We start from the raw sequence: 24470 nt of genomic DNA, 5'->3' as shown, positions 1-24470 counted from the left end.
TGCCCTGAATTTCTGTCTGACTCAGTCTGTGCTGTGGCTGTATGTCTTCTTGGCCATCATCTGCAGAATTGGGCAAAAAAACTATTGCTAACAATACTGAGGACATGAAATAGTGTTATCGGGTGATGAGAAGAAAATCACATTTCCATTTATAACAATTTATAAATGAAGTGTTTTCCAAAACAATCTGGAACCCACAGTCCTTGTATAGTGTTTCTCATTTGTCAAACTGAAAATGATACAAATCTTATGGCATGCAGGATGAAGCAACACACCTGAAAAAGATCTAAAAGAACAACACAACTGTGGCTATTGAAGCATCACTCTTCTTTCAGTTTTAGCATTGAATATGACAATATTTTATACCGGCTCAAGAAAACAGATGGGAATGCTTCCTAAAACAAGAATTTGTGGCTAAATTCAAAAACCCATTAACCAGGAATGCTTGGATTCGAGTCACGTTGGTCCCATTCCTAATATACTCTGGCTTAACTGGTTTGTGGGTTGGGCAGCTATAGCAGACCAGATACAGGCAATTCAATCTTCATCCTCTTCTGACTTTGCAAGAGAATCCGCTAATCTACATACAAACAACCCAGAATGATCATTTTTCAACATAAGGAAATATTATCATAGTAATCAGTTCTGAGCTACAGCTACCAAAACCAGTGTGCCACATATACACATAAAATATGTCATTTCCTAAAACTAGATCCTCCTACTTCAAAAGCTGACATTTATGGGGTAACCAAGACAACAGCAGCTAGAGCACACTCATTCAGAAGTAAAAAACTGGAAGCTACTTATATTGCCTGAGATCTCACACACTTCCCTCTCCTCCTCCTTCCTCCTCCTCTTCTTCAAGCCCTTATTAATGTGTTATTTCTCCTATTCACAATTGCAACAAAAGGATGCTCAGATTTCAATCCATCTGCCACTTTGATCCTTACCACATTTACTTAAGAGTGAATCCCAATGATAGCTGTGAGACTTGCTTTCAAGTAAATATGTAGGCAATCACAACCTCCCTCTTTTCCTCAAAAGAATCAGAGGGTCTCTCTATTTTCCTTTGTCCTCCTGGGATGTATTATGGAAGCAATGCAACTAGTCCACATTGTACAAGACTCTCAGAGTCATCATGTGCTTAAAAATCACCAGAGTGAAAGAACAACCTTCTTCACCAGCAGGGGTGGGGTGTTCGAGTAGATTTAGAACAATTACCAAAACAATGCCAAAGGGAAAAAATGACACGTTCAGGTGAACACCAAGGACACACCAGTGATGAGCAAAATGAGCTGTCCAAACTTTACAGGAAGAAGAGCATCATCTTTCTTTCCACACTTCTAAACAACAAATTCAAGACACCGCTGTGCCTCTCTTACCTTTGAGATTGAGATGCTGGTGATGGACTCTATGGAACCGGCTCGGGTTGCCTCTCGGCAGCGCTGGGATGCTGGAGAAGCTGTTCCCCATGGCATCAGAAGGCAGCAGCCAACAGCTGGGAGATGACAACAGCTGGAGGGATCTGTGGGTTTGTGCCGCCGGCCAGGGCGGGGTAAGGAAGGGGAGGAGAGCAGGGGCTAGGGGCTGGGCTCGCCCCTCCCTCTCTCTCTCCTAGACCTTCCTCTCCTTCCCTCTCGCAGTCACTTTGGCTCCAGAATCCCCCTTTGTCTCCTCTTCCTCAGAGATGCTGCCTTCACTTGGGCTTCATCTACATCGTGGGGTGGAGGGAAATGATTGGGGAGCGGCTGCTTCTTGCGCGAGCAGGATGGGAGATCTCTGCTGCTCTCTTCCCTCGGGGAGCTCAGGTTGATTCCCTCGGTAATCCCTCCCCCTCCGCTCTTCCTCTCTCGGATTCCTCCTTTGTGTCTCTTCTCTCCCCCCCCCCCACCTCTCTCGCGCGCTCTCGCCTCTCCCTTCCTACTCCTGCCAGGCTCGCTCCGTGGATTTTACCTTGCCTAGGCAATGTGAGAGGATGGGGATGGGTGTCATCCGGCTGCCCTTGCCCCTGCTCAGCCGCAGATGCTGAAGCAGCATGGCGCTTCGGGGGCCTTTTCTCCTTCGCCCCCCGCCCGCCCCCGCGGCGTCCCTATCTGGGGGGCTGCGGCAGACCGCTTCCCCATTTGGATCTGGTTGTTATGGTGACAGCTGCCTCCTCAGACTAGTGACTTAAGGGACCAGATGAGTCACGTGAGCAGCCAGATGTGCCACCTCTGGCGCGGGAGGCGGGACAAAAAGGCGCGGAGGGGCTCTCTCCCGCCTCTGGCTCCAGGGCCCAGCGAACGCCGGGCCCAACAGGTAGCGTCCGGAAGGGTAGCGGACGGAGGCACGTGGCTGGAGATCCCGGCGGCATGTGCGGGGCAGAAGCTCCAGTTTCTCGCGCGCCCTTTGGAGTCCGAATTGTACGCGCGAGAAGCGGCGATCCGGCTGCGTACTCGAGGAGAACCGGAAGGTTGCCCAGCGCGATGAGTTGAGCCTAGAGCGTGCAGCGTGTGTGTGTGTTGAGGTGGGGTAAGTTGGAGCTGTACGCGCGCCTTTCTGCAAGAGGAGGGACGAACAGGAAATGGTCGTGGGTGCACGTGCAGAGGTCAGTCGCTGAGTGAGCGCGTAGAATGCGCTCCAGAGGAAAGCGCGTGTGCGCACTCCCAGAAAGGGGAGCCAGCGCTGGAAGCGTGAAGTGCCAGGGGCCAGGCTCGCCAAGTGGATAAGTTAAGAGGGATAGGGTGCTTCTCCCCATTCATTTTTCTGTTAGCCCATTTGCACCTCTAGGTTTCAGTCGGGAGTATATTTGGGTCCTATATATTTATTATTTTATTTCATGTTATGCATTTATAGATACCACTCATACACCATTAGATCGCCGGCAGTTTACAATGCACATAAAAATAATATAAAACAGGCAAGAATTTAAAGAGCAATACAAATCCAAGCAGCAAAAAACCGGTACAGATTAAACACTTGCTCCTAAAACTAAGGCACTCCTTTACTCTCCAGAGCTTGCTTTTAATGGAATCATCCCTACCTACCCAAAATGTCAGAAGTAATGGTGTGTGCTGTGGGCAACATATGAGCAACCATGCACTAAAAGAGCAGGTATGGATCGCTAGCGGCCTCAAGGGATGTGTTGTTCAGGTCCTGACAAAGGCATGTATATGAGGACTAAAAGCTCAAAAATTGCTTCTCAACATTTGCACCGTAAAGAAAAGGAGGTGCATTAAGGGTGGGTAGGTAGGTAGGTACCTGGGTGCATCATCATATGTTTGTAAGTTAAGTGTCCATGTGGGAAATAAATCTTCAATAGTTTAGAATTGCCTTCTGCAACGGGCATAGCTCCGAATCATTCCAAGTCACTGGGAGATTCCCATTGATTTGGGGAGGATTTTGGATTGCAACACAGATATGCCAGGGCACGAATGTTTCTGCATGGGTGCAATTGTCCTTTCTTGAGTACTGTATTTAGTAATATAGCAAGCTACCTTACAACAAGTCAGACCATGCTAGCTGAGTATTGCCAACTGACTGGTAGCAATTCTCCAGGACTTCAGGCAAGTGTCTCTCACAGCCATACCTGGAGATGTCAGCAATTCAACATAGGACCTTCTGCATGTGGAAACCAGGTGATCTTCTACTGAGCTACAGCCCTTCTCTCATGTGGGACATACAAAGTATATAGAGTTTTTACCTGAAGGTAAAATGTCCAGAGTAGCCCACAGTACAACGTCAGTGTTATCAGCTATAAAAGGCATGTGCCAGCAGCCAGAAACTAACTCCTAGGTAAGTAACAGAGATTGCAACCATACATATGCAATTGTACTGCATATATATTGCAAAAAGCATGTATTCCAGAAATTCTGGGAAGGTAAATCTCTATGCCTTTAACTCTCTAGCTTTTAGAACCAGAAGTCAGAAAAGATGAGAGAGCCATCTAATCAAAGCTGTCAAAAATTGCCTGTGAAAACCAGACCACAGTCTGCAACAAGCAGAGAACAGGTGTGCTTGCTGTGCATGCAAATAATTACAGATGACGCAAGCTTGCTTGTGCCAAAGAAAAGCCCTTAGGACCTTTGGGAAACAGGGCCACATTAAGCATATGCCTGCCTGTAGATTTACATATTCATTCTTATGTGCAAACCTGGGAAAGCATTTGCAAATGCCCACAGGCAGTGTGAACCCCAAATATATCTTTTAAATCCATAGTGCACAACAAAACATTTTCCACAAACAAGGACCAGTGGGTTGTGTAGGTAGCCAAAACCAAATAACAGAATTTGGGTTTTATTTTTTAAATCTCAATAGTCTTTATCTATGTCCTGCCATTTTCTACAGAAAATGTTTTCTGGAGACTTTGCTCTATGGATTGACCAGATGAAAAATTCAAACTGCCCTCTTAGTCCAGAAAATATCTCCAATTAATCCAGAATGCAGCTGCCAGACTAATGACTGGGAGTGGCCGTTGGGACCATATAACACCGGTCCTAAAATATCTACCGTATTTTTCGCCCTATAGGACGCACCGTCCCATAAGGCGCACCTAGTTTTTTGGGGGGGAAATAAAGGGAAAAAATTATTTCCCCCCCAGGCGCGGGGTTGGGGAAGCCCGAGCTTCCCCCGACCCCAGCCCCCAAACAGGCAGCTCTCTGCAAGCAGTGGGAGCCCAGTGCTGGCTCCCGCTGCTGGCGGAGAGGTCCGCGAAGCCTGGACGCGCTGAGCTCAGCGCGCGCAGGCTTCAGCATGCAGGCACCTCTCCGCCAGCAGCGGGAGCGCTCCCGCTGCTGGCGGAGAGGTCCGCGAAGCCTGGACGCGCTGAGCTCAGCGCGCGCAGGCTTCAGCATGCAGGCACCTCTCCGCCAGCAGCGGGAGCGCTCCCGCTGCTGGCGGAGAGGTCCGCGAAGCCTGGACGCGCTGAGCTCAGCGCGTGCAGGCTTCAGCATGCAGGCACCTCTCCGCCAGCAGCGGGAGCGCTCCCGCTGCTGGTGGAGAGGTCCGCGAAGCCTGGACGCGCTGAGCTCAGCGCGCGCAGGCTTCAGCATGCAGGCACCTCTCCGCCAGCAGCGGGAGCGCTCCTGCTGTTTGCGGAGAGGTCCGCGAAGCCTGCATTCGCCCCATAGGACGCACCCAGATTTCCCCTTCATTTTTGGAGGGGAAAAAGTGCGTCCTATAGGGCGAAAAATACGGTACTTTGGCTCCTAGTACATTTCCAAGCACAGTTCAGAGTGTTGGTACCAACCCCTTTTTGTCCCAGAAACATTTTTATTCAGTCCTCAGGACTGAGAAGTTCTAGTTGAAGAAGAACATATCTTTATGGGGGGCAGGGGGCTTTTGTTGAACATTGCTATTCCCCTTTTAAACTAGGCCATGAACCTTCTTATTACTGAGAATGACAGATCTTTGAGCTTGGGACAAAAGGGAAAAGTAACACTTGACACTGGGTATATTGTAAGTATATCTTTAGCACTGTAAATCAAGACTACTACTGAAGAGATTTAGTTCAGTCTTTCCAGACACACACACACACACAGAGAGAGAGAGAGAGGTATCTTTATTTCATTTGGATATAGGATGAGCATGACAAGAAGCTTCTAAAAAGAGGCTTTGTCAAACTGTTATGTGTATGCGATGAAAGGGGGGTTTCTTTTTTAAAAGAACAGTGCTGTCCCCTGCTCCAGAGCTATGAAATAACACCTGTGGCTTTGCTTCCCTTTGTGTGCCATCACACCTGATTTGTTTAATCTTGTGATAGTTCAACCTCTCTTTATAAAGTGGTAGCAGAGAAAGAAGTCACTAAGGGAGGAAAGAAAACATGTGGAGATGGAAGAGACAACACTAGCCACCAACAACCATTTTGTAACAACATTTTGAAAGAAAACCAACTTAAGAAATCACATAGATTGAGGGGGGGCTACCCTGTGGCCCTCCAGATGTTGAATTGCAGCTCCCATCAGCCCCAGCTAGCAGAGCCATTGATGAGAGTGGTAGTCTAGTAACATCTGGAGGCCACAGGTTCGTCACCATGATACAGACTTCTAGAGCAGCGATGGCCTCTGGGCAAGCATAGGTTTGTGACTAAGGTTTCAAATTAAGCTCCACTGTCCTGCCTCACCCATACACACCTCTGCTAATTCCCTCCTTTGCACCAACAGATTCATGGTACCGGCACATCTTTGGACTCCACCAATGCAAAGGACTTTGGTAGTGATGCTATCTTAATCCAGAAGTCATAATGTAAGAATATAATTCTGTTTTTAATCTTAGCATTTGGTTCCTAATAAAAGATTTAAAAGATCTCTCTTCCAGTCTTGTTGAGCCCCCTTGGTCCTAAATTAGACAAGTGTGAAAGATGCTCTTAAACCAGCAGGGTCCTAAATTTTGTTTTAGGTCTATGCTTTTAAAGGCATCCTAACCAAAAACGGATATCCTGCAGACAACTCTTAGTGAGGCTATTGGCTTCTTAAATCCACCGAAGGAAAGTAGCTCCCAGATGATGAAAGGAATATAACTTGCTAATCACATTTTTGTTCTTCGCCTTATGGCTTTAAAATTCCTCCTTCAAACTTATGTCTCTTGGTGGACTTTCAGCCCCATCTGCAAAGCAGTCATTAGTCTGGAACACTGGGGAGGAGTTTCAGGGGAAAGCAACAGGTGGGAAAAGGTTGCTGCTCCTTGGGGGCAAATTGTCCCTTCTCAAGAACACTCTGCTGCAGAATAGCTACCCTTGAACTAACATTACAAACAACTGTAATGTGACTTTGCTGCAAGTTACTGGTACAACAGAAATGCTAGCTGGTTAGTCAAATCCTCTGCATTGTGACTTACAGGATATTTACATTTTACCTGAAGGTTATTTTTTTTAATTTTATTTTTAAAGTAAGTAGTTATCTACGTGCCTGCATCTTCTTCTGTTTAGAGGTTAATTTTCAAAGACATGTTCATATGAGTGTTGTATCAGATATAAGCTGCTCCTTAACATGTGGTGGGGAGTACTGAAAGGGGGGAAATCATCCATTTTTGACATGGAGCTCACTCATGTGCAGAGCTGTCTACAGTTCTGTGGAAACGGAGATAGCATTCCTACTGGATCAGGGTGGACTTAGGAGCACAAGATGTGATGGCCAACAATGGACCCATCCACACTTGCATTTGGCATGTGCTTTCTTAGTATTCCGGATTAGGGTGGTTTGTCTAGGAAAAGGCTATCAATTAAACTCCAGAATCAGAGATGTGAGATCATGCCTCATGTCCTACTTTTGCATTTCCCATAGGCATTTGGTTGGCTACTGGAAGAGACATGTTAAACTAAATAGGCCTTTAGTCTGATCCAGTGAGGATCTTATTATGTGCTTATGTTATGTTAATTGTTACCACCTTGTGTATAAAAACAGAGCCAGATCTTATATTTCAGCTCTGCCAAGAAGAAGAAGAAGAAGGGATAAACCCTCCACCCAAATAGAAGTCCACTCAGTCAGGAACTGCAGAACACGCACTAGGTTAGGAGAAGGACAACAACCACACATTACGAAGCTCTCCCCATTATGTTCTACCCTGGTGACAAGTGATGTGAACTAACAGTGCAGCTGGCCCTGAATCTCCTAGCTGCGATCTTCTCTTTCTGCGCTGGATACAAATGGGATAGGTGTGAATAATGACAGAACTGGTACAGTTCTGGCCTAGATACAGCTGCAGGGTTTCACTTCAGATTTTGTTTTTGCCTTCTATGAACATTATGTATTTGGAAGCTTGTTGAATGATTCCTATGATGAGTTTGACCCATTGCCACACAGTTTCTCTAGCTGTAGAATTTCATTATTAGTCAAGGGTCATGTTTCTTTACTTCCCTTCTCTATTTTCTCCCAGCTTTCCAACAAAGAGAGACCATAAAGATTAAAGTACAGTAATTGATTTTTAAAAAAAGGTTTAGTCAGAAGGCCAGTACAAAACGAGAAAGTCAGCCCCTGTGCCCTAGAATAGGGTTCTGGAACCTGTGGTCTTCCACGTGTTATTGGACTCCCAACTCCCATTAGCTCCAGCCAGCACAACCAGGAGTGATGGATGCTATCACTAGCAATATATGTCTAGCAGTATAAGTGAACTGCAATTTCCCCACCGCTGCCCTACAGGAAGAGAAGCATAGATCCACAAATATTATTGAAAAGCACTGAAAGTACTCAACGCCCCCCCCCCCACCAGAAGAAGTCTGCTCCACTGCAATGTCTTACTTATGGGGTATTTTGACCTGTTATTTCCCCTGAAAAGCTTGACAACTTTAGCTGCTCCCCCACTCCCCAAAAAAATTTTTTTTGGTTAAGCCCATGGAGAGAAGATCTAAAAGCCCCAGAAGAATTGAAGCTCGGGGTCCATGCCAAAAGATGTTCACATATTAACAGGTTTGATATTTCTCCACTTCATTTACAACATTCAAATATTTGGACGGAAGTTCCACCCGCTGCAGTTAGCGAGTGAAAATTAAGCACTTGGTCATTCTCTACTACACAGTAGTTCAGAGCTTTCCAAGCTGTTTATGTTGGTGGCACACTTTTCAGACAAGCATCATTTTGAAACACAGTAGTTCAATTTCACTAGCAAACCAGAGATTAAACTAACCCCTTTTCAGCCTCAGGAGGAGCATGGGGAACATTTGCACAACACACCTGCACACTGCAGTGACATACAAACGTCACGACAAACAGTTTTGAAAGCTCTGCAGTAGCCGCTCATTGAGCACATGTATTCTTTTTGCAAACTGCTTTGAGGTATTGTTGCAATCAAGTGGTGTATCAATGTCAAAATAAAAATAAATCAATAGCCGGAACTAGTTTTATCATTCCTTTGTTAACTACCTTTCTCTTGGGGAAGGTGTTGCTCTCCCTCTGGATACACACACACTGAGTCTTGGCTTTTGCCGCTGTGGTCCTTGGTGATATGTTTAGGATTGCTCCAACCCTAGAGGCAAATCAGGCAAACCACTGGGGTGCCAAGTTTCCCAGAAGTTGGGCTGCCTATGTAAATGCATTGGAGAGAGAACCACAGCCTGCACTTTTGGAAGAGATGCAAAGAATCTGCTAAGCAATTCACTACTCAAGGGCTATTCACTGCATTGTGGGGAATAGGATCACAACCCTTCTGATCTCTACCCATTATACAAGCCATACACACAGTTGTCCAGAGAAAGAACCAGCAGAATTCTTGAAATTGAAAAATAGAAAAGTAATATCCTGGTCAACTATTGATTATTTAATCTGCTATTAATCAGCATCAAATAAGAAATGGCAGGGGAGAGGGTTCACTGAGGGCAAGTACAAAACTCAGGTCAGAGGTGGATGTGATTATACCACGGTGGGGCTAGGAGGGACCACATGAACTAATCACCTGTTACAGCAGGAACAGGAAGATGGGGGGGGGGAGTATCTGCACGCAGATGTTTTTGCATGCAGAAATAATAAATTATAATAATGATTTTATTATTTATACCCTGCCCATCTGACTGGGTTGCCCCAGCCACTCTGGGTGGCTTGCAACGTATATAAAAACATAATAAAAAATTGCACATTAAAAAGCTTCCCTATACAGGGCTGCCTTCAGACTCCCAGGTTCAATTCCTGGCACCGACAGTTAAAAGGATAATATAGCAGGGAATGTGAAAGACCTGCCTATGACCATGCAAAGCCAGAGCTCAAAAAAAATATGTGCTAATGGACACATAGCTTCCCATGATCCTATTAGACCAATAAAGTCATGGAATGCACAATTGGAGAACAGGAGTGTGTAAGGTGCACCTCAGAAAGAGCTTTCATTTACTCAGTCACGCCATGTGCCACCGTGGAAGGGGAAGTGAAGGTCCCCTAGGCCTGGGAAATTCTTAGTGGCAAATATTGTGATCAGTTAGTTCCTAAACAAGTTATGCTGGAGCAACCTGTTTTCCTAAGCATTGATGCTTGGCAAATTAATGTGCTGAATGTACACCACATTCTTGCTCTATTCCCCTTTGATCAAGCGGTAAGCATTCCTTGTGGAGGCAGAGGAAGCAGATTGCTCCCTTATCTGTTAGCTATTTATTGAGATAAATGGCTACGGTGGGCTTTAAGTGTTAATATTTTTCATTATCTGGGACCCTGGTCATAAATATATGCCCAGCAGCAACAGCATACAGAAGAGCATGCTTTTGTCGAGTTAAAGGTAATATCCTGTTCAAAGCTGGCTGGGCATGTATACATACCATATGAGTGCTTTGTGTACCCACACAGAAGGCTCCATCTTGCTGAATCATTCTGAAATTGTTCTATCTTGCTCCAACCTTTCATCATACCTGCCTACCCAATTTCTGTTTCATGTACATTTGTCCAGTGACAGTGGCTTGTTAACTGGTACACTGCTGACCTAACTCTGTTTTACTGCTCCTTCATATTGAGCAAACCTATGACATTTGCAGAAGGGGACAAGGGACATTGTGCTGGCACATAAGCCGTTGTGCTCCATCATAACTATCTCTTCTCTGGCACAGCAACTCTTTTGTACCTTAAATGACTGACACTTGGTGATGGAACTTAACATTTTTTACCAGACCTAAGCAAATTCAGAAGTCTCTCAGTGTACTTGATAGCACTAATGCCACATTATCAGCAAACACTGACTGTCCTTCAACAATTTAAAGAAGAAGGCTTGTTCAGGCAGATTTTCTCTGTGGTTGACTGCACAGGAAAATAAGTTAACAGTTCTGACATTCTTGCTGGAAGCCACAAAAGTGCAGATAGAGGGTTAACTGGCTTCATGCTGCATGCAGTCAATGTAGCTTAAGGGCCTAGGAGAGTTCAGAAGCTATGTGAGGCTGCAAACCGCAATACACTAAGAGCAAGATAAAGCACACGTGCAATGCTACTGCACTCTGCACACAACAGCATGGGATATTTACAGTGCAGTCAAACCAACAATGCATGTTTTCTAGACAGGCACATGATAGGAGCTGAAGCTCACAAAGCTTTCCTGTAAATTTGCTAGAACTCTGAGGGCCACTCACACTCAGGGCTGTCTTAAGTATATCCAGCGCAGTGGTGCAAAGATCCCTCCGGCAGCCCTCCCCCCCCTTCCCAGAGTTGCTGACCTTTTTACAGCACTGCTGGCAGCTTTGCAGGGCTGGAGGAGGCAGGCAGTGGCTAGAGGGTGGCTCCTCTGGCTGGGAAGAGGCGGAGGTTCTGGGCGCGGTGCTGCTTCAGCGAGGCGGGCGAAGGTGGCGAGCTGCTGCCCAGAGGCACCGCACCCAGCCTCCGCCTCTTCCTTGGCTCCCATGCCATGGTGGCCATGGCAAGCAGAGGCTCCGGGTGTGGAGCTGCTTCAGCACGGCATGGCGGAGGCGGGTGAGGGTGGCGAGCTGATGCTGGGAGGCGCCGCGTCCAGCCTCCGCCTCTTCCCTGGCGCCCTCCAGAACTTGGCTCCCTGACGCCCCGCGCCACTTGCCTCTATGGGCAAGACGCCCCTGCTCACACTGTGTCTTGACAGGGGGAGGGCATAGCCATATATATTCTCCTTACCTGCATGGGCACATCCTCTCATCCTCTCCCATTTCATCTCATCACCAAGCCAGAAATGTGAGGACAATCTGCATGTCTGAGCTCCATTGCTCAGACACCATCTTAAGCTAGACTTAAGCATGTCTTTGTAAACGAATTACCATTTTAAGCCTGCCTGAACAAAGCTGCTGTATCTGTTACTCTTCAACAAGTATTCTGAGTGAGTAAATGTTACTTTTACCTTTCACCAGACTGTTTGTGTGATTGTTGTTTTAAGGGGGAGAAAAGGGGGAAATACCAGGAGAATGCAACTTCCCTTTTAAGCTGCAAAGGCATGCACTTTACTGAACTCATAAACATGAGAAAAGAAGGATAGTAATTAATAAATATATCCTCTCCTAGCATCTATACACATCCCTACAAACATATACTGCAACCTACAGGTCTGGAGACCTTGTCAATACAGGGTGAGGCATGGTGGATTGGACATCTCAGTCGTACAGTACATGTTTTGCATGCATGAAAGTCCCAGGTTAGATCCCAGGTGTCTCCACATATGGCTGGCAAAGATTTCTGTCCCAGAGGGGGAGTGGAAGGGGAATGAAAGGAAGCACAGGTCCAGGGCTTTTTTATGCGCAGGAATACCACGAGGACATAATCTGCAGGAGTGGCACATATGACTCCCATTTTCAATATTCAGAAATTCCAAGCTTCAAGATAGGTAATCTTGAAAAAGGCTGAACTATTAGTGTTAGAACTGGAACATTGTGAAATGTTCCTTTTTTTCATGGATGCTGCAAAACATTTCAAATTTAGCCTGTTTGTCTTGGAACTGTTTTTACCAATTAAAATAAAATTGTAGTCTATCCCTTAATAGAATAGCAAAGATTCTTGGCCAGTGAATGTTAGTGAGTGAACTGCTGTAATGTCACCGAATGTTCATTTTCACAGCGGTATGTGGGGAAAGGATTTGAGGTAGAGTTTGAAACTCAGAAACAAAACCATATATTCACATATAGATCAGAGGCACTTACAGAGCTGCAGGTTATTTTCTGCTGCTACTGTACCTCTCTTTAGAAACCATAGCTTGTTTGTTTGTTATAAAACATTATTGCATCAAGTTATAATGGTTCAGCTGCATGAGGATCCATTTTCTTAGCCTTCTCCTTTGATGTTTTCCTGTAGATTCATATGAGATACACTTTTATACTATCAATTTGCCAGCATTATTATGTTGAGTCTTAGAAAACTAGTCCTAGGGGAATGTTTGCTGCCAGCATGGTCTTTTGGATCAATAATGTTTGATTGTGACCTTTACATTAGCAATGTTGTCATCCGTCAAACCAGGCAGGATCTTCACATAAGAATTAGTAAACACCCAGGAGTTAATTCAGTCCACATATGAAAAAGATCATCCATACCCATTGCAGAATTTATATTTGAAGCTGTACTACCTAGCGAATCCAGTACGTATCAGAAAGAGGAATTAAATGTGCTGTGTCCATTCTTGTGATGTTTATGGCACAGCTTCACTTTTAATCTTTTTACTTTCCAACCTGCCCCCACATCCTCAAGCCATGTGCAATTAATACTTTCTGTTTACAGACAGGTAGCCGTGTTGTCTGCCGTAGTCGAAACAAAATAAAAAAAATCCTTCCAGTTGCACCTTAGAGATCAACTAAGTTTGTTATTGGTATGAGCTTTCGTGTACATGCACACTTCTTCAGATACCCTTCAGATACCTCTTCAGATATTCAGGGTATCTGAAGAAGTGTGCATGCACACGAAAGCTCATACCAATAACAAACTTAGTTGGTCTCTAAGGTGCTACTGGAAGGAATTTTTTTATTTTGTTAATACTTCCTATGCCATGCAGGAGCCTTTCCCCAAAAAGTTGCTCACTCAGCTTTCCTTTTTCAGCTCAGATTCTATAATATAATAAATGGGTAAATTTCCACACAAACACACCACTAGCAGGAGTTCTGGCACTGAGAGTTTTGCCACTTTGATCCCTCCTCCCCCCAAAATAGCTGGTTTGAGGGGCTTACATTGGCTCCCACCAGCAGGCATACAGCTGGTTGCAGCTGCTGCCTGCCTGTGATTTTAGCAGATGTAGCACACCACTCCACAGAGCAGAGTGGGACCGAAGGACACCTCCGCCACATCCAAGCCCCCTCCAGTGCAGGCAGATTGGGGGTTTGGATTGCTCTGCCCAATGGTTCTTGTAAGGATTACTCAGTTAATATATGCAAAGCACCTCTAATGCTCAAAAATGCTACATAAATACTCAATATTTTTATCTCATCCTCACAGCCACACAGCTCTTCAGCAAGTGTCACAAAGCCTTCCTGAGTGAGACAGCAAAGCAACTGCCTGCAACTAAAACTAATGCCAAGATTAATCAAACAATAAAACTCTGCTGGATTCTAGAGAGACATGATTTGATTTATTTACACTGAAAAGTGCTTCATGCCTACAATTTTGCTAAGCAAAAACAGGTGTGACATTTTATTTCACCCCCCCATTCCTCCTCATCAATAAATTGTGCATGTCCTGGTTATGGAGATTAACTTTACAGGCAAATGTCAGTCTTAATTCTGGTTTGACAGCCTGGGTGCATTGCAAGACAAGCAAACTGTAATCTTGAGATGCAAACACTAAACTAAACCATGTAGAGGCAGGGGCAGGCTACAGTCACAAGTTCTCAGCAGTGTCTTATTTGAATAATCTATCTGACAGCTCTGCTCTTCCCTCAGAATTCCCATTTAGTAAAAATATTTTCAGATGTCACACATTCCAGAACCAGATAATGTTGCCATATGCTTTCCTATGACACAGCTTTTGCCAGACTGTTGTCCTCCACACATTTTTGTGCACAATTTCCCCTAACATTTATGCATTATATATGCTGTTTTTGCTAATATATACATTTTTGCGGAGACTTTCCTGGAATATATGCATTTTTGTATGCACTGTTTGACTGGAGAGTTGCATCACAAAAATTGGAGAAGTATAAAATTGAAATGGTTAGCCCTGTTTTGGTTCAATTGTTTGAGAAGTGTGAATTAGGTGGTTTCTTATCAAGATACAAGCAAAACTGAATTTCTCCCCCATTCCTATCAAGTATTCCCCTAGCATTGGCAAGACCTGCTTAATGTCTGTTTTAATACCAAAAGCTAAACACTGCCTCCTTGTGGCACAACCTCATGCACACACAATAGCAATTATAACTACTGACTGAGACAATCCTGGATTAACTCATCTTTCAAATTCTGTTTGTTTTAGTCTACTACATTTAAAATGAAAGCTGAAACACAATCTGGAACTCAGAAGGGGAGGAGAGACTTTGGGAACCATTTCCTAAGGAAATATATGTCTACAAGTACCAAAATCCATTGGTAATGCGTGGGGAGGGATCCTGCAATGGTAGCTGAAGACGAGTTGGGTCTGCCTCCTAACATGCTGCTACCTCCAGAGTTATGTATAGGCCTCTGCTGAGATATATGTTTCCAGGTTGCTTCATAAAACAGAAGTAACCCTTACCTATGAAAAAGTTATGCCACACTCTGCACCACACAACTTCATTCGGCTTGGCTACAGAACAGGATATAATCGTATGTGGTAAAGGTAAAGGGTAAAGGGACCCCTGACCATTAGGTCTAGTCGTGGCCGACTCTGGGGTTGCGGCGCTCATCTCGCTTTATTGGCCGAGGGAGCAGGCGTACATGTCATGTGTACGGGTCATGTGGCCAGCATGACTAAGCCGCTTCTGGCGAACCAGAGCAGCGCACCGAAACGCCGTTTACCTTCCCGCCAGAGCAGTACCTATTTATCTACTTGCACTTTGACATGCTTTCAAACTGCTAGGTTGGCAGGAGCAGGGACTAAGCAACGGGAGCTCACCCCACCGCAGGGATTTGAACTGCCAACCTTCTGATCAGCAAGTCCGAGGCTCTGTGGTTTAACCCACAGCACCACCCGCATCCCAGTCATATGTGGTAGCATTGCTAAGAAGCCCATGGAGCCCTGATTCTCACACTGTGAATAGCCTCATATGTTACCTGGGACCAAATAGCTCCATATCACCTACAAAGACTGGCAGAAGTTATCCTGGGTTTCAGATTGGGAACATTCTGTCCTACCTGGAGATGCCAGGGGATTAAATCTGGCACCTTCTGAGTGGGAGGCAGATCCTCAGCTACTGAGCTGAGTTCCTTCCCTAGGATCTCACATAGCTAAATATATCAAGCAACCACATCAGACAGATTATGAAATTTTGTTTCAAATGAAAAGATTACAAAGATATGGGACCATATATACAGCAATTCTAAGGTAGAGCAGGAAATAAATCTCGCATTCTGTGCCCCCTGTATTCTCTTTCATGCAGTTTTAAGAGCTGCAGATGAATCAAAGCCAACTCTGCTGAAAAACAACTTACAGGGAGGAGACTTGTAAGCAAACTATCTCATTTGACTGACCTGGTTTCTCACAAACACCAGTGATGATTCATTACTGGACAACAGAAGGAAACCATACATGGGAAGAGGCAAAGGGAGGGGAATTAAAATCAGCTTTTGATTATTTGAAAGCTACTTTCATTCTCTGTGGTGCACCAGTTACTATCTTCACACTGGAGAGTAAATACTGCATCATACCTCCAGGCTATGACTGTTTCACATACAAAAGAGTTTTGTGATTTGATTTTTCTAATGAAGGAGCTATAATACCAGGAAGACTCTATTCATTCTCTTACTATAAAAGCAAGATAACTAAGCACCAGGTTTCATCCTGATCCAACAACACATGGATAAGGAACCCAGCTGGAACAATTATGCCAACGAGGACTGAATAAGGAGGCTCCTAGGTAGGAAGCCAAGAATGGCACAACAAAGGCAACGATGCTAATGTGAGCTACTTTATTGTTTGCTTTGCTTGCTTATTGTCATCCTGTCTTTGAACTAAACAGGCCTTACAGAGCTCACCTAATCACCCTGCCAGAGAAGGCTGCCAAAAGAAGACCAGCCAGCGCTTCATCTCTGAGAGGAACCCAAGCGCTCTACAGGAGGAAAGGCGCTCAGTCACCACAGCACTATGGATCGATTCCGGATGATCTTCCAGTACTTCCAGTCCAATTCAGAGTCTGTGACTAATGGGATATGTGCACTGCTGGCATTGGCAAGTGTAAAGATGTACAGCTCCTTTGACTTCCACTGCCCTTGCCTTGCTAAATACAACATGGCGTATGGCTTAGGAATTATGTTTATCCCACCAGTGGCACTTTTCCTCTGTGGTCTCATTGTCAACAGACAGTTTGTGGTGATGCTTGAGGAGTGGAAAAGACCTACTGGGGACAGGAAGAAGAATCTAGCCATTATCAGGTGGGGGATTTCAGTACTGGTGCTAATTACTTTCCACAATGAAGTTTACTTATTTGTTGCACTCTTCTCTCCCAAGGTTGCTGGTGGAATCTAAACTTCCTCCAAATTATTACTTAGAATTTGTATTGTATTGTTTTAATTATTGACAGTACTTAGGAGGCTTTATGTAGCATGATATCACCATAACCACTGAAATGGATTACAGTGGTACCTCAGGTTAAGTACTTAATTCGTTCGGGAGGTCCGTACTTAACCTGAAACTGTTCTTAACCTGAAGCACCACTTAAGCTAATGGGGACTCCTGCTGCCGCTGCGCCGCTGGAGCACGATCTCTGTTCTCATCCTGAAGCAAAGTTCTTAACCCGAGGTAATATTTCTGGGTTAGCAGAGTCTGTAACCTGAAGTGTATGTAACCTGAAGCATATGTAACCTGAGGTACCACTGTACAGTTCTTATGTATAGTTATTATAACACTCTGAAGCTAAGAAATAGTGGCATCCCCAAGGGTACACAATAAGGCCAGATTTGAATACAGGCTCCCAGATACACATATCACTCAGAGTCAAACTAAACAGGACAATGGAAGACGATTCACCAGCATTCTTTTAGAAAATTTAGATTAGAGGGGTTGGATTGGAACTGTGATGCTGGAAGGGCAGTTTTAACTATTTCCACCTGCATTGTATTTCCCATGTGAAAACCCCCACTCCCCAAGCTGGTATTTGTTCTGTAGCAAAAAACATACTTCCTTATTTTTTACATTTTAAGATTTGCATGAATTATAAATATTGATGATTAATAAATATTGCTTGACTTTATTTCATTTAAATACTTAAGAATTTGGATTGGGGTGGATGACAAGTTTATAAGCTCAATTAGGGGTCAATGAACTTAGAAGTTTGGGAAACCCATTTGGAAATCACTGGAGTATGCTACTGTCCCTTCCCTTGTTATTGGCAGTGCTAAGCAAGTTCCAGCCATTAGAAATATCAGTTTAGTTTTTTGCTTCTCTATCCAATAACCAGGTACATGTGTTCCTCCGTTCTGCAACGGGCCATGATTGCACCTGTTGTTTGGATCCTAGTGACCCTGCTCGATGGAAAATGCTTTGTCTGTGCTTTCAGCAGTTCTGTTGACCCTGATAAGTTTCCAGGTTTCGTCACCAACATCACACCTTATAATGAGGTACAGCGCTTGCTGTCCAAGGTCCCATGCAAGGATGATGAACTCATAAGGAACAATACTTCCCGCAAGGCTGTATCCAGGTACCTCAAATGCTGGTCACAGGTAAGTAACAGACATCTATAGGATCTTGCTCTGTAGGAGTTCCTTATAGGAACATTAACCTGCTCTTGAAACATATATAGGTAGAATCTGTTTCTCAAGTTCATCTTCAGAATATTCTCCTGGATAAACACTGATTAAATGCAAGAAGCATAATTTTTAAATTGATTTTTGCTGTTAATGGAAGGAAAGAGCAACAGATGATTCATAGAATACACATGGACCCTACAGCATGTGCAGATTAACTAACAATTCTTAAGGTATTGAGCCGCTATATGAACTATGTAGTGTCTCAGACACAAACTTTTGGACAAGTCACCTTCTCTTAAACTATCCTACCAAACAGAGCTATGGTGGGAATAAACAAAATAAGGATTGCAAACTAATTTGCTAACTACAGATTCTTTTGAAATGCTAATGCTAATAATAATAATAATAATAATAATAATAATAATTTATTTATACCCCACCCATCTGGCTGGGTTTCCCCAGCCACTGTGGGCGGCTTCCAGCAAAATATGATGAAGATTCCCAGACCTCTTTAATTCTTCCATTCAGCATATTCCATTCATTATGCCCCCAAGTCTCTTGTCTTCTCCTGTTTCTGCTTCCATGTATTTTGCTCCTCTGGTCCCATGTGCAAAACACGCTCCATAGTCCTGCATCCCCTGTGTTGTGATAACCTTCTACCATGTCAAATTTCAACCAAGACGGGCTACAGTTAAAATCCAACCAATAGTAACAGGAACATGTTGGGTTAGGGTGGGGTGAGGAGGCAAACTCTCCAAGCCCCTGGCAGTTGATGACACAGTCCAGGTTTCAGGCTCTGCTCTGCAGAAGGAAGAGTGAGTCACAGATAGACTCATGGGTTGACTGATTACAGATGCCAACTAATGAAGCAGTCCTTCTGTTGATTTCAGTACCCATTCCTTCAGTTTTTGCCATTTCATCCATCTGCCATTTTATCGGTCTTAACATATACTATAAGACTGGGTAGGCAATGTAGTGCCTTTCATATATTGTTTGGCTCCAACTCCCATCAACCCCAGCCTGCATGTCCAATGGTTAGGGATTATGGGAACTGTAGCTCAAGGACATCTGAAGGGCACCACATTGGTTATCCTTGCTATAAGGCTTTCAGTCAAGGACAATATTCCTTTTGTTTTCCTAGCACTAAATAAATGTAGACATTAATTAGCAGATCAACATTTATTACCATTTTATTTACTTAACAGAAGTCGGGGGCTCCTCCCACAGCAGGGTGTTGAACTAGAAGATCTGAGAAATCCCTTTTATTATGGGATATTCAAGCAATAGAACATAGATCTCCTGTTTTTTTTGTTTCCCTGTGGCTGGCCTTGATTGCTTTAACATTTGTACTTCCTTTGCCTTCTAGGCTTTTGGATGGAGCATACTGCTGACCCTTATAGTGATCGCCTTCCTTGCCCGCTCTCTCAGGCCCTGCTTCAACCAGGCTACCTTCTTGCAGACTCGCTACTGGAGCAACTACATTGATATTGAGCAAAAGATTTTTGATGAAACTTGTTGTGAGCATACCCGGGACTTTGCGCACAAGTGCATCCTCCACTTCTTTGAGAGCATGCAGAAAGAAATTAAACGAAGGCGGTTCCATGCCCACCCAGGAAAAGAGGAGGGGAAGGAAGGGCAGAAGGGTCACTTGCAAGGAATCAGCAGCCAGGAGCAAGTGAACAAGCTTCTTCAATCATGGTACTACAGCAAACCTTCGCTGGATTTGAGTGGAGGTACACGGAGGCAACCCCTGGGCACAGAGGGAATATCTATGCCTTGGACAGGCAGTATGATTAACAGGTGGCATCCCCAGCCAGGGACCACAATTACAAGGCAAACAGACGTTTAAAAGGAAATGGAAAATGAGAACATCAGTAGCTAGGGGAAAAACACACACACACACACAAACCAGCAAAAATGGGCTGCTCTTTCATCTTTAACAACAGCATAGTATGCACATACCCTCCAACACATCAAGATGAAAAACCGGGACACCATCTTCCAGGTTCACACTCCCACATGAGTAGCATGACCCATGCAAGCTCACAGCCCTGGAAAAAGCGCTTATTTTGGGCATGGTGCTCCAAAACACACTTTTGGGGTGCAAGATCACAGCACCAAAGAAAGTGCTTTTGGGGGCTCAAGATCATGGTTGCCCCAAATGGCCACCGTGATCTCCAGGAGGGCACGGGGAATGGGGTGTCCCAGTTTATCCGGAAAAGTTGAGGGGTATGGAATCAGCAGCAGAAACTTTAACGGCATGGAGTGAAGCATTATCACATGCTAATGTCTGTACAACGAGTTCAGTTCAGATTTATTTCCATATGAGCCATAGGCCATAACAAAAATGCAAAAGGATCTGTAACTCTGTGGTACAGCATATGTTTTTCATGCAGAAGGTCTCTGATTCAATCTCTGGCATCTCCAGGTAGGGCTGGGAAAGACCCCAGTTTGAAGCTATGGAGACCTGCTGCCAATTCATAGCTCGGTGGTACTGGTACTTAAACATGTGTTCAATATGTTGTACAACATAGCCCACATCCTACAGATTATTACAGCAGGCAAAAGGTAGGTCCAAAGTTGGCAACTCTATTCAGCAAGGAGACAGTAATGGGTGTACTAAATTATCACAAAGGCAACAGCTTATCACTAATGAATAATGCACTATATGAAGTTGTGGCCCAACTGTATTGGCTGCCAATTAGTTTCTGGGCCCAACTGAAAGTGCTGGGTTTGACCTATAAAGACTTCAATGGCTCAGGACCTCAATACCTCAAGGACCACCTCTCCCCATATAAACTGACCTGGACTCTGTGACCATCACCTGAGGCCCTTTCTCGTGTGCCTCTGCCACAAGTGGTCTGTAGGGTGGCAACACAAGAATGGGCCTTTTCTGCAGTGGCTCCCCATTTGTGGAATGCTCTCCCCAGGAAGGTTTGTCTGGTACCTTCATAATATGCCAGGTGAAAATGTTCCTCTTCAACCAGACCTTTGGCTTATTAACAGTCTATGTCCTTTTAAATGTGTTTGTGGGAAGGGGTGTTATTGGTTTGCTTTGTTTTCTATCTTGTTTTTATTGTGTACTTGATGGTTTTATTCTGTATTTTTATGGTGTGAAGTGCCCTGAGATCTTTGGATGAAGGGTGGTATACAAAATAAAATAAAAATATAAAAATAAGAATCATTTCCCCAACTTCCTATTGAAATATGTTGGACAGCTATACTTGAATCTCCCTTCTAGAATTAAATTATTAATTCATTTTCAGGCTACAAGAAAAGATGAGAGAGCCAGGCATGTAATTACAGCAGAATCCTGGGCTTCTAAATAGAAGCCTCTGTGAGTATTTATGTTTGGTCTCCTTCACATATTAGAGACCTGCTCTAATTTAATTTTAAGCAGACACACTCAAGAGATTAAATATCTGACCTTCCATATTTGCCATGTGTTTTAATCAAATTGACTATTTGCCTTAGCAAGCTGCTGAGGAATGAACTGGGTGGATAACTACTTTGCATACTGATTTTCATGGAAGGGTATTTTTAAAGCATTTTAGACGCAGCAGGAATATACAAATGCAAAGGAAGGAAAAGACAGTGTGATTACTAAGTAAGCTATGTGCCTGGACATCAATTTCTGACAATGACGCTGCTATCATTGGAAGCATCGCGTTTTCATGCCTTTGGCTATATTATTTGTTTGTCTTGTATAACAAGTTGATGAAGCTACTATGTATGCAGTGATGAAAGCAGCCCATTATGTTTTGCATTGCCTCCTTTAGAGTTATTCTGGTACTCTAACCTCAGTGATGAATTTGGATTACATATTTTGTTAGAAACTCACATCATGTTTTGATGGTGCAGCAGCTCATTCCTGCCTGCCTTAAAGTCCATTTATATTTGAAACAGTATCTCTCAAAACCAGTTATGCCTGAACCAGGGCAATACCCTAGGTGCCAGTTAGGAAGGGCAAGGAAACCATATCCTGACACTTCCCCACTTCTTTCAGGCTACAGATGGTTGTTTCCCAGGAGCACCTATAGTTCTGGCTGACTCCCTGCTTGAGTTAATACAGTGGTACCTCGGGTTAAGGGACGCAGGTGGCGCTGTAGGTAAAAGCGTCAGCGCCTAGGGCTTGCCAATCGAAAGGTCGGCGGTTCGAATCCCCGTGGCAGGGTGAGCTCCCGTTGCTCGGTCCCAGCGCCTGCCAACCTAGCAGTTCGAAAGCACTCCCCGGGTGCAAGTAGATAAATAGGTACCGCTTACTAGCGGGAAGGTAAACGGTGTTTTCGTGTGCTGCACTGGCTCGCCAGAGCAGCGATGTCACGCTGGCCACGTGACCCGGAAGTGTCTCCGGACAGCGCTGGCCCCCGGCCTCTTGAGTGAGATGGGCGCACAACCCTAGAGTCTGTCAAGACTGGCCCGTACGGGCAGGGGTACCTTTACCTTTACCTCGGGTTAAGAATTTAATACCTGAAACTGTTCTTAACCTGAAGCACCACTTTAGCTAATGGGGCCTCCCGCTGCCGCCACCGTGCGATTTCTGTTCTCATCCTGAAGTAAAGTTCTTAATCCGAGGTACTACTTCCAGGTTGGCGGAGTCTGTAACCTGAAACGTTTGTAACCCGAAGCATTTTTAACGCAAGGTACCACTGTATTGTTAACAATTAACAGTGCAAGCCTAGACCCAGCAGTTAGTTACAGAAGCCCCAACAACATGCTTGGTACTGTACATTAGAAGTAAGCAGACAACTTGTGGGATCCGCTTTGCTTTTCTCTAGAATCCTGCCATTGGAGGGCAGGGCCAGATACAAAAGGTTAGCTTAGCAGGCAGAGCCAAATACCTACTTCATCTTGCAGGCTGCATACTAAAGTGCAAAGACACATCTGGGTTACTACTGATTAGAAACTCCTAATATAAAACACTAAAAATGGCCAGTGGAGTTGCTCAAAGCATAGCTGTCAACTTTTCCCTTTTCTTGCAAGGAACCCTATTCAGAATAAGGGAATTTCCTTTAAAAAAAAGGGAAAAGTTGACAGCTATGGCTCAAAGGCAATCATTTAATATTTATATTTTACACAGAAGGAATGCTGTGGCTGAGGGGTAAGCAATTAGCATGCTGTAGCTGATTATTATTATTATTTTACTTGCTGTTTGTGGCATAGGCCTGTCCTGCCAGGGTATGTGTCTTTTGCAACTACAGTGGTACCTTGGGTTAAGTACTTAATTCGTTCCGGAGGTCTGTACTTAACCTGAAACTGTTCTTAACCTGAAGCACCACTTTAGCTAATGCGGCCTCCTGCTGCTGCTACGCCACCGGAGCACAATTTCTGTTCTCATCCTGAAGCAAAGTTCTTAACCTGAAGCACTATTTCTGGGTTAGCAGAGTCTGTAACCTGAAGAGTATGTAACCCAAGGTACCACTGTACAACATCTCTAGCCACCCTTCTTCGCAAGAACCCAACCACATAACTTCTGCCACTTCTGAGCACACAATCTGATAATTCATTTGATATGTCCTATCTGCCCGGAGTGCTTACTAGAGGGAAGGTAAACGGCGTTTCTGTGTGCGGCTCTGGCTCGCCAGAGCAGCGATGTCACACTGGCCACGTGACCCGGAAGTGTCTCCAGACAGCGCTGGCCCCCGGCCTCTTGAGTGAGATGGGCGCACAACCCTAGAGTCTGTCAAGACTGGCCCGTACGGGCAGGGGTACCTTTTATCTGCCCAGAGTAGGCCACCAGGAGCAGCACTCATCCAGCCTCGGCTCCAACAGGTGCCTAGTTACGTGCAACTCAGCTGATTGGGCTTGTTGCTGCCCTGTCACTCAAGGCCAGCTGGACTCAAATGACATAAGCATGGAATATGGAGACCCATTCCTTTGTCCCAACTTTTGACCATCCAAGGTCACTGCATGCTGAATCTACATTGTGTGACCTTGTGTGTATGTGAGTATTGAGACTCTTTCCAACAATCCTCCATCGGTTAGTCTTTTATTTTGTATCAAAGTACCAGGCTGCTTTCCCTTTGTCTCTTAGCTCTTTCTCTAAAAAAAAACGCACACAAAAAACCTGCACACAAAGACAAAACTTTCTTTAATTTGGCACTGGGGTTTGGAGTGGTTCTGAGACACGCCCAAGGGATTGTGTTTCCCTCACCTGCTTAGCTGTTTGCCATTATGCTTTCTACTTGTGCCTGAGGGAAAGTACAAAGAAAGCATACTGCTCCACAGCCCATGAAGATGGGAGGGAGCTAGCTGCCCTTCCCAGCAAGATATCCAGCTC

At 44.6% G+C, this 24470-nt stretch overlaps 2 protein-coding genes across 12 annotated transcripts in view; one reads left to right on the top strand and one right to left on the bottom strand.

The window, feature by feature from the left end:
* Positions 1–1872, bottom strand: part of NEURL1 (neuralized E3 ubiquitin protein ligase 1) — a 122696-nt gene extending 120824 nt beyond the window's left edge. For both annotated transcript variants that reach the window (XM_083441539.1, XM_083441538.1), the window contains exon 1: positions 1383–1872. In XM_083441539.1, the coding sequence (XP_083297665.1) occupies positions 1383–1473 (91 nt within the window). In that variant the 5' untranslated portion in view covers positions 1474–1872. The remainder of the gene's footprint in view (positions 1–1382) is intronic.
* CALHM3 (calcium homeostasis modulator 3) lies at positions 1738–21344 on the top strand. 10 transcript variants are annotated; one of them, XR_014511648.1, is made up of 4 exons: positions 1738–1821; positions 2995–3774; positions 6141–6222; positions 7400–8256. XR_014511648.1 is itself a non-coding variant. In XM_083441586.1 (4 exons), exons 2-4 carry the CDS (start codon positions 16590–16592, stop codon positions 20037–20039), a joined length of 1032 nt encoding a protein of 343 aa, XP_083297712.1. In that variant the 5' UTR covers positions 2274–2511; positions 16465–16589; the 3' UTR covers positions 20040–21344. The 10 variants fall into 10 exon arrangements, 5 of the variants coding, with proteins under 5 accessions (XP_083297712.1, XP_083297711.1, XP_083297715.1 ...); XR_014511649.1 differs by lacking the exon at positions 1738–1821 and adding an exon at positions 2270–2587 and having other exon boundaries at positions 2995–3093; XR_014511650.1 differs by lacking the exon at positions 1738–1821 and adding an exon at positions 2270–2587.
* Positions 21345–24470: the final 3126 nt, after the last annotated feature.

Source organism: Podarcis tiliguerta (genome assembly GCF_965153285.1).
Source record: "Podarcis tiliguerta genome assembly, chromosome: 5".
Lineage (NCBI taxonomy): Eukaryota > Metazoa > Chordata > Lepidosauria > Squamata > Lacertidae > Podarcis > Podarcis tiliguerta.
This window is presented reverse-complemented; position numbering and strand designations above follow the sequence as displayed.

Bases quoted from the DNA above. Each gene is read 5' to 3' on its own strand.
- CALHM3 (XM_083441586.1), top strand. From the start codon at position 16,590: ATGGATCGATTCCGGATGATCTTCCAGTACTTCCAGTCCAATTCAGAG. The intron at 16,877-17,901 runs GTGGGGGATTTC...TCCAATAACCAG, and splicing joins AAGAATCTAGCCATTATCAG to GTACATGTGTTCCTCCGTTC. The intron at 18,164-19,556 runs GTAAGTAACAGA...TTTGCCTTCTAG, and splicing joins ACCTCAAATGCTGGTCACAG to GCTTTTGGATGGAGCATACT.